The sequence below is a fragment of the Jaculus jaculus genome, chromosome 8, assembly GCF_020740685.1.
Source record: "Jaculus jaculus isolate mJacJac1 chromosome 8, mJacJac1.mat.Y.cur, whole genome shotgun sequence".
Lineage (NCBI taxonomy): Eukaryota > Metazoa > Chordata > Mammalia > Rodentia > Dipodidae > Jaculus > Jaculus jaculus.
This window is the reverse complement of record NC_059109.1, coordinates 58,634,203-58,651,258: the sequence shown is the minus strand read 5'-3', so window position 1 is coordinate 58,651,258 and position 17,056 is coordinate 58,634,203. Positions and strand designations below refer to the sequence as shown.

At 38.7% G+C, this 17,056-nt stretch overlaps 1 protein-coding gene across 1 annotated transcript; it reads right to left on the bottom strand.

Moving 5' to 3' along the window:
• Positions 1-802: 802 nt before the first annotated feature.
• On the bottom strand, positions 803-1,720 carry LOC101600347 (olfactory receptor 4K14-like). Its single transcript, XM_004660759.2, has one exon. It carries the CDS (start codon positions 1,718-1,720, stop codon positions 803-805), a length of 918 nt encoding a protein of 305 aa, XP_004660816.2.
• Between the last annotated feature and the right edge of the window lie 15,336 nt (positions 1,721-17,056).

Here is a 17,056-nt window from a genome sequence, read left to right as displayed (position 1 = left end):
CTTAAATAAAATCTTTATCTTTTTATATTTTATTTTTATTTATTTATTTATTTGACAGAAAAGGAGAAAGAGTGAGAGAATGGGAATGCCAGGGCTTCCAGCCATTGCAAACAAACTCCAGACACATGCTCGCTCCCCTTTGTGCATCTGGCAATATGGGCCCTGAGGAATCGAACCTGGGTCCTTTGGCTTTGCAGGCAAATGCCTTAACTGCTAAGCTGTCCCTCCAGCCCTAACATCTCTATCTTTTAATGTTGAGTTAGAATTATGGTGGGCATAAAACATATTATTAGAAGTAGGAACAACAATAAGTAATTCAAGTGACCTACAGTGTTGGAAACATAACAGTTATCACTAAGTTGTATCATTATTATTTGAGGTAGTAATTATTATCATCTTCTAATTTTGTTTCATTTTGTTTTTTGAGGTAGTGTGTCACCCTAGCCCAAGCTGACCTGGAATTCACTCTGTATTCTCAGGGTGGCCTCAAACTCATAGCAATCCTCCTACTTCTGCCTCCCAAGTGCTGGGATTAAAGGTGTACACCACCATGCCCAGCTGCCTTCTAATATTTTAATACACATATTTATGAATCTTTCTAAGTAGTAAAGAATTAAATATGGGATTTTTAGATGTATCTTCATAATAGAAAAGACACAAAACATATATCTATGATCACTCACAGCTTGGAGAAATGAATGAGTAACAGACAGTTCAATTTAGAGGGCAAAATTTGGGTAAACTGGTATATACACAATAGATTTTCTAATGGCATAAGATAGTTAACAATTATCTCTTTAATTCATAAGCATTTTATCCATTTCTTTATGGCATTTTTAATATCTTTATTTCTCAGTGTATAGATAGCTGGATTGAGAATAGGTGTGATTACTGTGTAAAACACAGCAAGAAATTTGTCCACCCATGTGATGCTGACTGGCCACAGATAGATGAATAAGACAGGTCCAAAGAAGAGTGCAACCACTATGATGTGGGATGTACAGGTAGAGAGTGCTTTTGATGAACTGCCTTTAGAATGAAGGTGAACAGTTAATAAAATGTTAGTGTAGGAAACAAGCAAGAGAATAAAACAGGTTATTACTAAAATACCACTGTCAGCATTTATCACAATTTTTAGAGTATCAGTATTCATGCAAGCTAATTTCAATACCACAGGAATATCACAGAAAAAGCTGTCCACTTCTCGAGGTCCACAGAAGGGCAGCTCCAAAATTATAACCAGTTGACTCATGCCATGCACAAAGCCAATGATCCATGGAATCAAAACTAGCCAGATGCACTTCTGTCTGTCCATGATGCTGGAGTAATGTAGTGGCTTACAGATGGCCACATACCGGTCATAGGCCATTGTCACAAGAAGCACCATCTCACCCCCTCCAAAGAAATGCACACAGAGGATCTGGCTCATGCATCCCCCAAAGGAAATAATTTTATTGTCCTTCAGGAGGTCTGTGGTCAGTTTGGGGGTGGTTACTGAAGAAAGGCAGAAGTCAATAAATGAAAGATTAGCTAACAGAAAGTACATGGGGGAGTGGAGATGGTGGTCAGTAATAATTAATAGCACAATTAAGAGGTTACCCACAACAATCACCAGATAAAATATAGACAAGAACAACAGAAAGTAGATCTGGATTTCCTTTGAGGTACAAAGTCCCTGAAAAATAAACTCAGACACCGCAGACTGGTTTGTTTCTTCCATTTAGTATGTTCTAGTTAGTTGTAAATAGAGATGAAATAGAACTCCTGGAACAGAAAGAAGATCTTAGTGTTCAGATTCAAGTGAAAAGAAATATACAAGTTGAAATCTTGGCATTGTATTAAACTCAATAAAAAATAAGTGATTATAGAAGTTACCTTTTCATTACTGAGACAAAACAGAATTCACTGCAGGCTTATATATTCAGTTTCATGATGGCAGAGAAACTTTTGACATCTGGCTCACAGCTTCACATACTCACACCAGAGAAAGAACAACAAGCTGACTCTGAACACCCAGTGATCTAAACTAATCAAACCCAAGTTGTCTCCAGCAACACACCACCTCCAGCAAGGCTCCACCTTTAAAATGCCCAACCATCTGACGATGAAATAAGAAGCTTTTAATCACAAGCACTTGAGGCTACATAGGACATTTTATATTCAAACTACCACATTCGTCCTGTGGCCCCCACAGATTTATGACCATCTCACAGTGCAAAATTCATGCAGTCCTACATTCAAAATCTCAAGGTTTTTTATCAATTCCAACACCATTCAAAATTCTTTTGTTGTTGTTGTTGTTGTTGTTGTTGTTGTTGTTGTTTTATGAGGTAGGGTCTTCCTCTAGCACAGGCTGCCCCCTGAAATTCACTATGTAGTCTCAGGGTACTCCTGAACTCATGGCGACCCTCCTACCTCTCTGCCTCCCAAGTGCTGGGATTAAAGACATGTGCCACCACACCTGGCACTATTCAAAATTCTAAAGTATCTTCTGAAATTCAACACAATCTCTTAACTGTGATCCCTGTAAAATCAAAGCAAGTGTTACATAAATGTACATACTTCTAACACATGATAGCATTACTATTGCTTAAAGATAAGATAATAAGACAGGATCAACACAAGATCAATAACCTGCAGCTCCAAGCTTTTCATCTGTCACCCATGATAAAGTCCTCTTGTTCTAAAAATCCCAATGCTACCCTTTCACTATACTATCTTTCTGAGAAGATCTACCTGAACCAGTGAGACAGGGCTTCCCACTGTAAAATTCTGGTATCTCTATTGAAATTCATGGTTCATCTTCACAGCTCCATACAGTGGCTTCACAGGATCGCCATACAGGAATTTCAACTCTGCTTTATAGGGCTACTTTTCAGAAGCTCTTAAAACCATGTGCAATTCATGATACAATTTCTGCATTTCTCATGCTTCCAAAAACCAGGACCAGGCGGGATGGCATAGCAAAATTTATAAATCCAAGGTGAAATAAAGCTTGCACTTAAGGAGCAAGATGCTTCTTAAGCCTTCTTCCATTAGGCCCTCTCCTTTCAAGACATTGCTTTCTCACTAGCTTGAAACTTCAGTGGGTTTGGTTTTGCCCTTAAGGCACCTTTTCCATTTTCCCAGTGCAGAACAATTAGCCCATATTTTTTATTTTTATTTATTTATTTATTTATTTGGGTTTTTTGAGGTAGGGTCTCTCTCTAGCCCAAGATGACCTGGAATTCATTATGTAGTGTCAGGGTGGCCTTGAACTCACAGCAACCCTCCTACCTCTGGCTCCCAAGGCATGCCACCACCATGCCTGGCTTTAATTAGCTCACTTTTAGTGGTGGTAAACTCATTAACAATTATAACTTCAGTGGTCTACAAGTCTTTGTGTCTGCAAGCTTAAACTTGCTTAATTTTTTGTGTCAACTTTTCACAAATTTGTTTTATACTTTTTTCACCAAATACAACAGCCTCTTACTTTTAAATTCAATTTTTCTCAAATTCTCAGGACATGGACAATTCAGCTAGCCTTTCTGCCAGTAGCACAGTTCTAATAAAATTATGTCTTCCCTTACTGAAGCCTCTTCATAACTCCACATTTCTCTCTGTATTTAGTTCTTTCAAATACTCACCAGAATGGCCCACCAGCCTTTGCTTACACCACTGCAAGGCTTTTCTTGTTCAAAGTATCAAATCCTTCCATATTCCTCCTGAAAAAAATTCCAAAAGATGAAAAAAAATCTAATATAGTCATATTCATGTCAGCAATGACCCCATTCTCAGCGCCAATTTTCTATAGCAGCTAGCTTTTCTTGTATTACTGGGACAAAATACCTAACAAAAACAGCTTATGGGAGGAAAGGGTTTATTTCAGTTTCACAATTCTGAGGGTAAGATTTCATCATGGAATAAAAGAATGTGGAAGCTGGCTCACAATTTCAATATCCATAGCAAAGAAAGAAAGGGTAGCAAGCTGGCTATGAACACTCAGTCAGAGAGGCTAATCAGCTACCAGGTTCACCCCAATCTCCAACAAGGCTTGATCTTCTAAAGGCTCAACTAGCAGGGAACTAAGTAGAAAGTTTAATCATTAATATTTGAGGCTATGGGGGTGATACTTACGTCTAAATATTATGTCTCAACAGAGTGATTGTGTAGAAAATGGATCAAAGACCTTACACATCTAAATTGCAATATGTACATAAGTCAAAATGAATATATGATCACAAAGTCAGTTGTAAATGTTATCAATTAAGTTTATCTAAGCCTTGAGTCTATGTTTTCTGCAAGTAATAAAAATGATTTTTATTTAGTGCATATAAATATGAGAATATACTAGCTCCTTTTGTTGTACCAGAGTGAACTCAGTGTAATAATCTAATTATCTCTCTCAAATAAAAAATATATACTGCCCAGGTGCCAACCTATTATTAAATGACTATTTGTGAACAAACTTGATGAAACCAAGCATCAGGTGCAAACTGTGAGCAAAACAGACACCTCATATATTAAATGCACATTTGTGTAATTATTTAGCTTATTTGCTTGCATTTTTTTTACTTGCTATGAGAGTGAATATCTGAAAAATCATAAACTCCTTATATGAGCACTGTCACTTATTTTATGCATTGTCTGGCATTTAGTTGTACATGTCACCTCAAAAAACACAGCTTTTGGGCTGGAAAGATGGTTTAGTGGCTAAGGCACTTGCCTGTGAAGCCTAAGGACTCAGGTTCCATTCCCCAGTACCCATATAAAGCTAGATGCACATGGTGACACATGTGTCTGGAGTTCATTTGCAGTAGCTAGAGGACTCTCTCTATCTATATATCTATCTATATATCTCTTTAAAATAAATTAATTAACTATTTTTTTAAAAAAGATATAGCTCTCATCTCAAAGGGTATAAGAGGTATAAGAGGTAATTTACTCTGGAACCAAATATAAGTGGCCATGGCCCAGTAACACATATTTAGATTATCCCAAAATCCATGTTCCAACATGTTAACAATTTCATGAAGGTTTCATAGTTAACAGAACAAAAGAAAGTCATAAATCAAGGCACTTTGCAAACACATTGTCTGGCCACTAGGTAGGCAGGTTACAGCAAAGCAGGGAAATCTCTACCTTAGGCCTCAGATGTTCTGTTCCCCAAGAGCCAGGAGTTTGAGACCACCCTGAGACTACATACTGAATTGAAGGTCAGCCTGGGCTAGAGTGAAGTCCTACCTGGAAAAACAATATATATATAATATATATATTATTTATAAAATATAACTTAAAAATGAAAATACAAAAATCAGATAGTTTGTAATGTACTCACCCTATAGGAATCTCTTTCTAAATGAGGTCCACTCTGAGGATAATGTTTACTCTAAATGCTAGCTTAAATCTGAAATGAGGTACATTTGTTTTCTGATGTGACAAGAATTGGCAAGAGTATTTATCCTCAGTGTGGCATAAATACACTGGAAAAAGAATATCTATATTGGAAACTTTCCAATTCTGCATTTAAAATTGACCAAGTATTTGAAAATAACTTAACTGTCAAGTCCCTGGGGATATTAGCATCCAACTTTCCCCACACTGAAGACATTGTGTAATACTGTCCAATTTCCACGAGAAGTTTAAGTTAGACGTGTCAAATGCAACTGAAGACATAAGATATAAATTTTAAGCAAAAAATAAAACATGTTAGCACAGGTGTGGAGAAATTGGAAATTCTGCATGTTTAAGTGGCAGTGTAAAATGTACAACAATCATGGCCTATTTTACAAGAATATTGGGAGTGGAGAAATATCTTAGTGGTAAATGGCATTTGCTTACAAAAATATTGATCATTTCTATTGTTTTTAATCCTCGGGAGTACTGGCTGAAAAACAAATGACCATAATGAGTTGTCAAAATACACTAAAATATCTACCTTCCTTAAGATATCCCATTAGTTATAAGATGTACACTTTTTTTTTTTTTTTAGAGAGAGAGAGAGAAAAAGAGAGAGAGAGAGAACGGGCACGCCAGGGCCTCCTGCCACTGCAAACAAACTCCAGATGAATGTGCCTCCTTGTGCATCTGACTTACATGGGTCCTGGAGAATTGAACCAAGGTCCTTTGGTTTTGTAGGCAGATGCCTTAACCGCTAAGCCATCTCTCCAGCCCCAAGATGTACACTTTTAGAAAACATCCATTATCTTCTCACAAAATAACTACTCAAAACCTAATAGAAATAAGGTAATAAATAAATACACATAATTATATAGATGTACATAGATGTGCAATTACGTAATTGTGGTAGTTTGAATGTGATAGTTTAAATACTTGGCCCCATAGACTCAGTCATTTTTTATGAAACTTCCTACTTGTGCCCCTAGCAGGCAGATCCCTGCTGGGGGCGGGGGGCATGTCACCAGGGGTGGATCTGAATCTAGCCCAGTGGTATGAAGAGAGCAGTTTGAACTCTGGCTGTTCATGCTTGCTTATGCTGCTGGCTGTTAATGGTGTCTCTCTGCTTGGGTCTATGAGTGGGAGCCACTTTTTTCTGCCATGTTCCCCTAGACTCTGTACGTCTAAAATAAATCTCTTACTGTGTCTGGTTGTGGGTCTTTGTCTTACCAACAAGAAGCTGACTGAAACAGTAATATTAAAAGGAGTCATATACTATTATGAAAGGGTTTTGGGTTTTTTTTGGGTTTTTTTTTTTTTTGCTTTTTTATTAAGTAGAAACTCTGTATTGATACATCATGTGTTGGTGCCATCATTTCCCTTCTCCCTGCCCAAACCCCACTGAGGGCCCTCATTAGTGGGATGGCTGGTATTCACCATGGCATGCGGTTTATGACTTGTGAGAGCAGCAGTCAGTCTTGGGGGGCCAGGGGGAGCAATGCCTCTTCCATCTTGTGGTGTTTACATTCTTTCTGCCTCCTCTTCCAAAATGTTCCCCAAGCCTTGGTGGGTATGTCTCAAAAGCTTCTGGGTTTCTGCTTTGGTGCCTTTTGAGTATCCTCAGTGTCTGTCTCCATCACCCTGGTGCAGATGTCAGGCTCTCTGTAGAAGCAGCACTCTTGCTCATCTCACCAAATCCTCTGTGTTTTCACCTGGGACCTAGCTGCTGTGCTACAGGTGGTTCATCAGTTAACAGGGAGTCAGCTATTCATTCTTGTCTTGCTGATAGATTTGAGTTGCCCTAGATTCTCACTGCTTTCTGAAAAAGAAAGACAGAAGATGGCGGCGTAGGTACCACGCCAAAACAGCCTGGGGGGGGGAAGACCAAAAAAAAACTCAGCAAAATACACACTTTTACTAAAAAGTGAGGTGTATAGGAAGTTGAGGCGGCAGCGGAGAAGTGGAAGAGTTATAGAGCATCCAGAGCCTGCACAGGCGGGAACAGCGGCCCGGGGCGGCTCAGCTACCCGCCGCAACCGCGGAGCGGCAGAAAACCGCCGGACTCTTGGCTCGAGCCGCAGGACAAGCCAGGTGCGGGATTTTCCCCTCACACCGCGCTCTCCGCAACTCGGGAAACGTGAGGGGAGAGTGGCAGCGAGCAACGGAGGGAGGAGCAGACCGCGAGGTAAAAGCACACGATACAACCAGAACAGCCGCGGCTCCCTCCCCTCCCCTGCCGCCTGAACCCAGCTCCAGCGAACACAGCAGCAGCCCGGGACCCGGCCACGCCAACTTGGGCTGACGGCGGGACCCAAGCAGGAGCAGAATTTGGCAGCAACTTCAGCGGCTCCAGCACCGGTACCAGTGGCCCCAGCAGCAGCGGACCCAGGAGAGCAGCGGCTTCGGGGTGAGCAGCAGCGGTGGACACGACAACGGCAGCTTCAGCAGTGGTGGGGGCTCCGGCGGTGGCACCTACAACAGCTGCAGAGGCTCAGTTTGCCCCGTAGGAAAAGCAAGTGCCCAGCTCCAGAAATCAGAACAGCAGCCCGACGACCCAGGCAGCAACTTGACTGAGACCACAATCACCCAAGGTAACTGGGATTGCACCAGGGAAGGGTCTCACCTGGTCACAAGCTGACTTGGATACCTCAACAGACCAGAAATCTAAACCTCTTTGTTGATAGAGGATCTGGTCATTATAATAACTACTCTTGCATACATACTCGGGGCTGTTTTTGATGGAATGGGTACAGTGTTTAGCTAAATTTTAGAATCTACCAGTATATTATTCCACTCAGCCTGCTTGAATACTCCTATAGCAGGGAAACTCAACCCCTAAGAACATCTTTGTAGATACTCTGAGAGTCTTAAGAGCCACACCTAATACCTTAAGGTCCTACCCTGAAAATATTTTACACCAAATCAATTGATACAGCTAAGAATACACAGCTAGCTAGAAAATCCAAGCATTAACTTAATCCAAGATGCAAAAATATATACATTATAACACAAGAAACACTAAAAAGCAAGACGATATAAATCCACCTAAAAGTATTAATGCATCAGAAATGTCCTCCAGTGAGAAAGAGTTAGAGGAAATGCCTGAGAAAGAGTTCAAAAGAATAATTATAAATATGTTCAAAGAGGTCAAAGAACACATGAAAACAATCAAAGAAGAAATCAAAGAGGAAATCAAAGAGGAAATCAAAGGAATCAAAGAAGAGGCAGGACACCAATTTAATGAAATAAAGAAGGCAATACAAGACATAAATAGAGAAATAGAAATAATAAAGAAAAACCAGTCAGAATTACTAGCAATGAAGAATACAGTTAATGAAATAAAAAACTCTGTAGAAAATCTCACCAGTAGGATGGATGAGGGAGAGGACAGAATATCTAAGCTAGAAGATCAGGTGGCAGACCTAATGCAGTCCAACAAAGAGAAAGACAAACTTATAGAAAAGTATGAGTGGGAATTTCAAGATATTCGGGACACTATGAAAAGATCCAATATAAGAATTCAGGGCATAGTAGAAGGAGAAGAATTCCACTCCAGAGGCATAGTAGGCATCTTCAACAAAATCATAGAGGAAAATTTTCCCCAAATTGGGAAAGAGGTGCCAATACAGATACAGGAAGCCTTTAGAACCCCAGCCAGACAAAACCCAGAAAGAAACTCTCCTCGCCACATTATACTCAAACTTCCAAACACACAAACCAAAGAAAAAATATTGAAAGCAGTTAGAGAGAAAAATCAAGTTACCTACAAAAGCAAGCCCATCAGGATTACAGCAGATTATTCAACACAAACTTTTAAAGCCAGAAGGGCCTGGAGTGATATATTCCAAGTTCTGAAAGATAACAACTGTCAACCAAGGTTACTTTATCCTGCAAAGTTATCCATCCAAATAGATGGAGAAATAAAGACATTCCATGACAAAAGCAGGTTAAAGGAATATCTGAAGACAAAACCAGCTCTACAGAAAATACTTGATAGAATCCTCCATGCTGAACAAAAGGAAAAGCACACATATAAGGAACCTAGAAAAAACCAGCCATATTCAAATACCAGTTAACAGAAGAGAGCACAGGTAGAACCAGTAACACACACACACACACACACAAATGGCAAACATAAATACACACCTTTCAATAATATCTCTTAATATCAACGGTCTCAATGCCCCAACGAAAAGACATAGATTTGCAGACTGGGTTAAAAAGCAGGATCCTACAATTTGTTGTCTTCAAGAAACTCACCTTTCTACAAAGGATAGACATTATCTTAGGGTGAAAGGTTGGAAGACGGTGTTTCAAGCAAATGGGCCTAGAAAACAAGCAGGGGTTGCTATCCTAATATCAGACAGGGTGGACTTTAGTCCGAAGTTAGTCAAAAAAGATAAGGAAGGTCACTTTATATTGATTAAGGGCACACTCCAACAGGAGGACATTACAATCCTAAACATATATGCACCTAACATGGGGGCTCCCAAATTCGTCAAACAAACACTATTAGAACTAAGGTCACAGATAACACCAAACACGGTGGTGGTGGGTGACTTTAACACCCCACTCTCATCAATTGACAGGTCATCCAGGGAAAGAATAAACAGAGAGGCATCTGGACTAAATGAGGTCATAGAAGATATGGACCTAACAGATATATACAGGACATTTCATCCAAAGGCTGCAGAATATACATTCTTTTCAGCAGCACATGGAACATTCTCTAAAATAGACCATATATTAGGACACAAAGCAAATCTTAACAAATTCAGGAAAATTGAAATAATTCCTTGCATTCTATCTGACCACAATGGAATTAAACTACAAATCAGTAGCAAGAAAGGCTATAGAGCATACACAAAATCATGGAAGCTAAACAATACACTACTAAATGATGAGTGGGTCAATGAAGAAATCAAAAAGGAAATCAAAAAATTTATAGAGTCAAATGATAATGAGAACACAACATACCAAAATCTCTGGGACACAATGAAGGCAGTTCTAAGAGGTAAATTTATAGCCTTAAGTGCCTATATTAAGAAATTAGAAAGGTCGCAAGTAAACGACCTAATGCTTCGCCTTAAAGCCTTGGAAAAAGAAGAACAAGGCAAACCAAAAAGTAGTAGACGGGAAGAAATAATAAAGATTAGGGCAGAAATTAATGAAATAGAAACAAAAAGAACAATCCAAAGAATTAATGAAACAAAGAGTTGGTTCTTTGAAAGGATAAACAAGATTGATAAACCCTTAGCAAATCTGACCAAAAGAAAGAGAGAAGAGACACAAATTAATAAAATCAGAGATGAACAAGGTAACATCACAACAGATTCCAGAGAAATTCAAAAAATTATAGGGACATACTATAAAAGCATATACTCCACAAAGTATGAAAATCTGAAAGAAATGGATGATTTCCTTGATCTATATGACCTACCTAAATTAAATCAAAATGAGATTAATCACTTAAATAGACCTATAACAAACATGGAGATCCGAGCAGTTATCAATAATCTCCCAACTAAAAAAAGCCCAGGCCCGGATGGATTCACTGCTGAATTTTACCAGACTTTTAAGGAAGAGCTAACACCATTGCTTCTTAAGCTTTTCCAGGAAATAGAAAAAGAAGGAATCCTACCAAACTCCTTCTATGAGGCCAGCATCACCCTGATACCAAAACCAGGCAAAGATAGAACAAAAAAAGAAAATTACAGACCAATCTCCCTCATGAACATAGATGCAAAAATTCTCAACAAAATATTGGCAAACAGAATACAAGAGTATATCAAAAAGATCATTCACCCTGACCAAGTAGGCTTTATCCCAGAGATGCAGGGATGGTTCAACATACGCAAATCTATAAATGTAATACATTACATAAATGGGTTGAAGGACAAAAATCACATGATCATCTCATTAGATGCAGAGAAAGCATTTGACAAAATCCAACATCCCTTCATGATAAAAGTCCTACAGAGACTGGGAATAGAAGGAACATATCTCAATATAATAAAGGCTATTTATGACAAGCCTACAGCCAACATATTACTAAATGGGGAAAAACTGGAAGCTTTTCCACTAAAATCAGGAACAAGACAAGGGTGTCCACTGTCTCCACTTCTATTTAATATAGTTTTGGAAGTCTTAGCCATAGCAATAAGGCAAGAGACACACATAAAAGGGATACAAATTGGAAAGGAAGAAATCAAGTTATCATTATTTGCAGATGACATGATTCTATACATAAAGGACCCTAAAGACTCTACTAGCAAGCTGTTAGAGCTAATCAAAACCTACAGCAATGTAGCAGGATACAAAATAAATACACAGAAATCAGTAGCCTTCATATATGCTAACAACAAACACACAGAGGATGAAATCAGAGAATCACTCCCATTCACAATTGCATCAAAAAAAATAAAATACCTTGGAATAAACCTAACTAAGGAAGTAAAGAATCTATACAATGAGAACTTTAAGACACTCAAGCGAGAAATTGCAGAAGACACTAGAAAGTGGAGAAACATCCCTTGTTCCTGGCTTGGAAGAATCAATATCGTGAAAATGGCAATCTTACCTAAAGCTATCTACACATTTAATGCAATCCCTATCAAAATTCCAAAGGCTTTCTTCATGGAAATAGAAAAAACAATCCAAAAATTCATTTGGAATCATAAAAAACCTCGAATATCTAAAATAATACTGAGCAACAAAAAAGAGGCTGGTGGTATCACCATACCTGATTTTAACCTATACTACAGAGCCATAGTAACAAAAACAGCATGGTACTGGCACAAAAACAGACATGTAGATCAGTGGAACAGAATAGAGGACCCAGATGTAAGCCCAAGTAGCTATAGCCACCTGATATTCGATAAAAATGCCAAAAATACTCATTGGAGAAGAGACAGCCTCTTCAGCAAATGGTGTTTTGAAAACTGGATAAATATCTGCAGAAGGATGAAAATAGATTCTTCTCTCTCGCCATGCACAAGAATTAAGTCCAAATGGATTAAAGACCTTAACATCAGACCGGAAACTTTGAAACTGCTAGAGGAAAAAGTAGGGGAAACCCTCCAACATATTGGTCTTGGCAAAGACTTTCTAAATACAACCCCAATTGCTCAGGCAATAAAACCACAGATTAACCACTGGGACCTAATGAAATTACAAAGATTTTGCACCGCAAAGGACACAGTGAAAAAAGCAAAGAGGCAACCTACAGAATGGGAAAAAATCTTCGCCAGCTATATATCTGATAAAGGATTAATATCTAGGATATACAAAGAACTCAAAAAGTTAACTAATAAGGAATCAAACAGGCCAATCAAAAAATGGGCTAAGGAGCTAAATAGAGAGTTCTCAAAGGAAGAAATACGAATGGCATATAAGCACCTAAAAAAATGTTCTACGTCACTAGTCATCAGGGAAATGCAGATTAAAACTACATTGAGATTCCATCTCACTCCTGTCAGATTGGCCACCATCATGAAAACAAATGACCATAAATGTTGGCGGGGATGTGGAAAAAAAGGAACCCTTCTGCACTGCTGGTGGGAATGCAATCTGGTCCAGCCATTGTGGAAAACAGTGTGGAGGTTCCTAAAGCAGCTAGAGATTGATCTACCATATGACCCAGCTATAGCACTCCTAGGCATATATCCAAAGGATTCATCTCATTTCCTTAGAAGTACATGCTCAACCATGTTTATTGCTGCTCAATTTATAATAGCTGGGAAATGGAACCAGCCTAGATGTCCCTCAACAGATGAGTGGATAATGAAGATGTGGTACATTTATACAATGGAGTTCTACTCAGCGGTAAAGAAAAATGAAGTTATGAAATTTGCAGAAAAATGGATGGACCTGGAAAGTATTATACTAAGTCAGGTAACCCAGGCCCAGAAAGCCAAGCGCCACATGTTCTCCCTCATATGGGGATCCTAGCTACAGATGACTGGGCTTCTGTGTGAGAATGAAAATACTTAGTAGCAGAGGCCAGTAAGCTGAAAAGGAGACATAAAGGGTGGAGAAAGGAAGGGAGGAGGATACTTAATAGGTTGATATTGTATATATGTAATTACAATGATTGTAATGGGGAGGTAATATGATTGAGAATGGAATTTCAAACGGGAAAGTGTGGGGGTGGGGAGGGAGGGAATTACCATGGGATATATTTTATAATCATGGAAAATGTTAATAAAAATTAAAAAAAAAAAAAAAAAAAAGAAAGACAAAAAAATTATCCAATGGAGGGTGAGATCAAGATAGCTTTAGCCCTGCAATTTAGAGAGATTTCCATGAATGTAGCCTCACTTTTGGCCAAAGACTAGTGGGAGCTTCTCAATGGAGTCCATAATCTTTGTTTCCATGGGTTTCTGACTTGCTTCCCAGTTCTAGCTATGGGTTTCTTTCCATTGAATGAATCTCTTAGCCAACCAGACAGTCACTGGTTAACCACCTAGGCTGTGGGCCACTATTTCACAGGTGTGTGAGATTTTTAATTATTATAACTAAAAATTCAGAATTGGTTACAATTTTTCCACAATGAGCTACTGGGACATGAAGAAGCAAAAGACACTCCTTCTGGCTAGAAAGTCAGGACATCATAACATACTTCTAACCAAATTCTATACTGCAGAACTTCAAGGGGTGTACACTTAAGTTCTTATTTTTCCCTTTAAACATCTGAGCATACATCCACATGGACTTCAGAAATGCTGGGTGAACCTTGTCTTCAACTACATCAGCAATTAAGAACACCAAGTGACTGAACATTTTTTTTTTTTACTTTCAAAACATTTTATATTTTTAAATTGTTTCAAATATTTAAATTTTTCCTTGGTATATTTTTAAGCAATTAAGAATGATAATTTGGGGGCTGGAGGGATGGCTTAGTGGTTAAGGCACTTGCCTGCAAAGCCAAAGGACCCAGGTTCAATTCCCCAGGACCCACATTAGCCAGATGCACAAGAGGGTGCATGCATCTGGAGTTCATTTGCAGTGGCTGGAGACCCTGGCATGCCCATTCTATCTCTCCCTCATTCTCTGACAAATAAATAAATAAAATATTTTTAAATAATAATCTGGGTTTTAGTAAAGTTGCAAATGAAGGTGATATTGTTTTTTTCACTAATAATGTTTTTGTTAAGACTGGGTTTTTTGTTGTTTTTTTGTTTTTTTGTTTTGGTTTGTGCCATAGACTGGCAAAGCCAGGACCACCAGTCCGAGGGAAAACAGAGCCTTGGGAGGTGGGCAAGGAGTTGGTGAAGTGACAAACAGACACACACAGAAGGTTGATATATCTGAGCATGTTTTACTGAAGTAGAGCGTCAGGTTATATACAATTCTGGCTGCAGAAGCTTAGCCTTTGTTTATTTAAGCGGTACAATTTCTATGAATAGCCTGTTACAAGAGAGGCACAAATACATTGAGTAAAGATTACAATCACAAATTAAATAGTTAATATCTCACTAAAATCAGTGTTAGACAGTCAGTGATTACAAATGACATTGGTTTTTAGCCTGCTTCAAGCATCGAGTATTTTTAACAAAAGTTCTAACAGGGTGACTTCATAACTCTAATATATTTTTTTCCTTGAACCATGCCATAAAAATGTGGGTGTATCAAAGCCTACCTTCTCATAATTGGATCCCAGTTGTTTTCTCTTTGTGCTTTCATAAGCAAGCACCAAGGTGGCTTCGACCTAGCAAGTCTGTCCACAAAAGTTAAAGAATACCAAGAAACATGCTTGTCACCATTGTTTGCTAGTGTATCCCCATTCCTATACACTCCTGTATAAGGTGATGTTTCATCAATTGGTTCTGGTCCTCGGAATTCTGACTATGGCTTGAAACAATAGCGGGGTCTTTGGAGGAAATGTCACACCATCAGGTGACTCAATTTTATAGAAACTTGCTCCATATCTAATTGTTACTAAATTGTGAAAGAACATTATGCTGCTGTCATATGTCAGGAACAGAACAGTAGTAATGAAGAAAACAGCTATTAGAGAGAGCAAAAGGCACTACAAGCCTGGAGAATGCACATCCTTCCAGGAGGCTTTCTTCCTTGAAGCTTTCGCCTCAGCCTGGTGAACAAGTCACACAGACTCCGCTGGAGTTGGTGTGGCCGGTTTGGTTTTTCAAGGTAGGGTCTCACTCTCACTCAGGCTGTCCTGGAATTTACTATGTAGTCTCAGGGTGGACTCAACTCTTGGAGATGCTCCTACCTCTGCCTCCCAAGTGCTGGGATTAAGGGCATGTGCCACTATGCCCAGTTTATGACTATTTTCTTATCCAGACCATGATTTTACTTAAACCAAAATTTCATGTCTAAAAGGACTTAAATTTTGCTCATTATTTAGTTTACTTTGGAAACTAAACAAAATTGTGGCTTTAAATTGACAAAGATTTATTTTGAACCTTCCAAGAAGGACCCCATTCTGGGGTACCTCTATTGTTAAATCCAAGTTCTTAGAGCCAAAAATAAATATTTTCTTACTATATATATAAAATTTGGGTCCAATAAACTAAATTATCATGTTTGCAAATGTTGAGACAACAAATTAAAAGCTCTAAAAAGTCCTATGGCATATTCAAACTCCTAACAACTTTAACATATTTTAACTTCATGTACTCAGTGACACCAAAAGATTTGGGCTAACTCTTCCTATCCTAATTAAACAAGAGATTTAATCTCTAATAATAACTATACTCAAGGTGTTTTATAACAAAAGGGTTGACATTTATTAGATAAGCATTTCACATGTCCTACAGTACAGTAAGCTGGGATTAAACAAAAAGGATGTCTGACCTTTTGTTTCTATCCTTGACACACACACACACACACACACACACACACACACACACACACACACAAATTGGTTCCCAGGAAAAGATGCTTTGTTATAAAATAATGTTTGTTATCTGATTACTTGTGTAAAGTGCCTGTCCATGTATTTCCCCATATCAGAATACAGCACAATACTAAGATAATAGTACAAATCAAGTTATTATCTACAAATAAGAGCTAAAATAATTTGTATATTAAGGACTAATATTTCCTAAAATTAATTTGCCTCTAGGTTTTTAAGGCTGCCACAAAGGCCTGTGCCAGCGAGGCAGCCTTATATGAAACAGTCCCAATGTCCTGAGTGGTGACTTTCCCTTTACCATAATGTTCATCTTTGAGGCTTTGTCAAGTTAGCCTAATTCTGAAGTCATACCTTCCCAAATAATGCTTTTGAGGAGGAGATCCCTAGCCATTGGGTCAGGGATCTTTCTTTTTAAATTGTTTTTTTCCCCTAATATAAAATCAGAGAGGGTCTTATCCAGCTTTAGATAAAGGGACAGTAAGGAAGAGGTACTTTCCTGGGTGTTGGGGGGGTAGTTATTCTATCCCATGCCTCAAGGGTGCAGAGTCGAACTTGGTCATAGAACCCTGGGGGCTGTTGGGCCTGTTGAAGGCCTGTGGAGAAATTTCCCTGTCTGAATAATTCATCAAATCCCCAGGGAATGGTCTGTTAGTTTTGGTTTCTTTTTATTTGTTGGAGGCATTCATCTTGATAGAGGGCTTCCCATTGAAGGAACAGGGAACTAGACAGTGAGGACTGGCAGATATCATGCCAGTCCTGGGGGGTATTAATGGAGCACTGTAGGCTCAGGAGAAGATACTT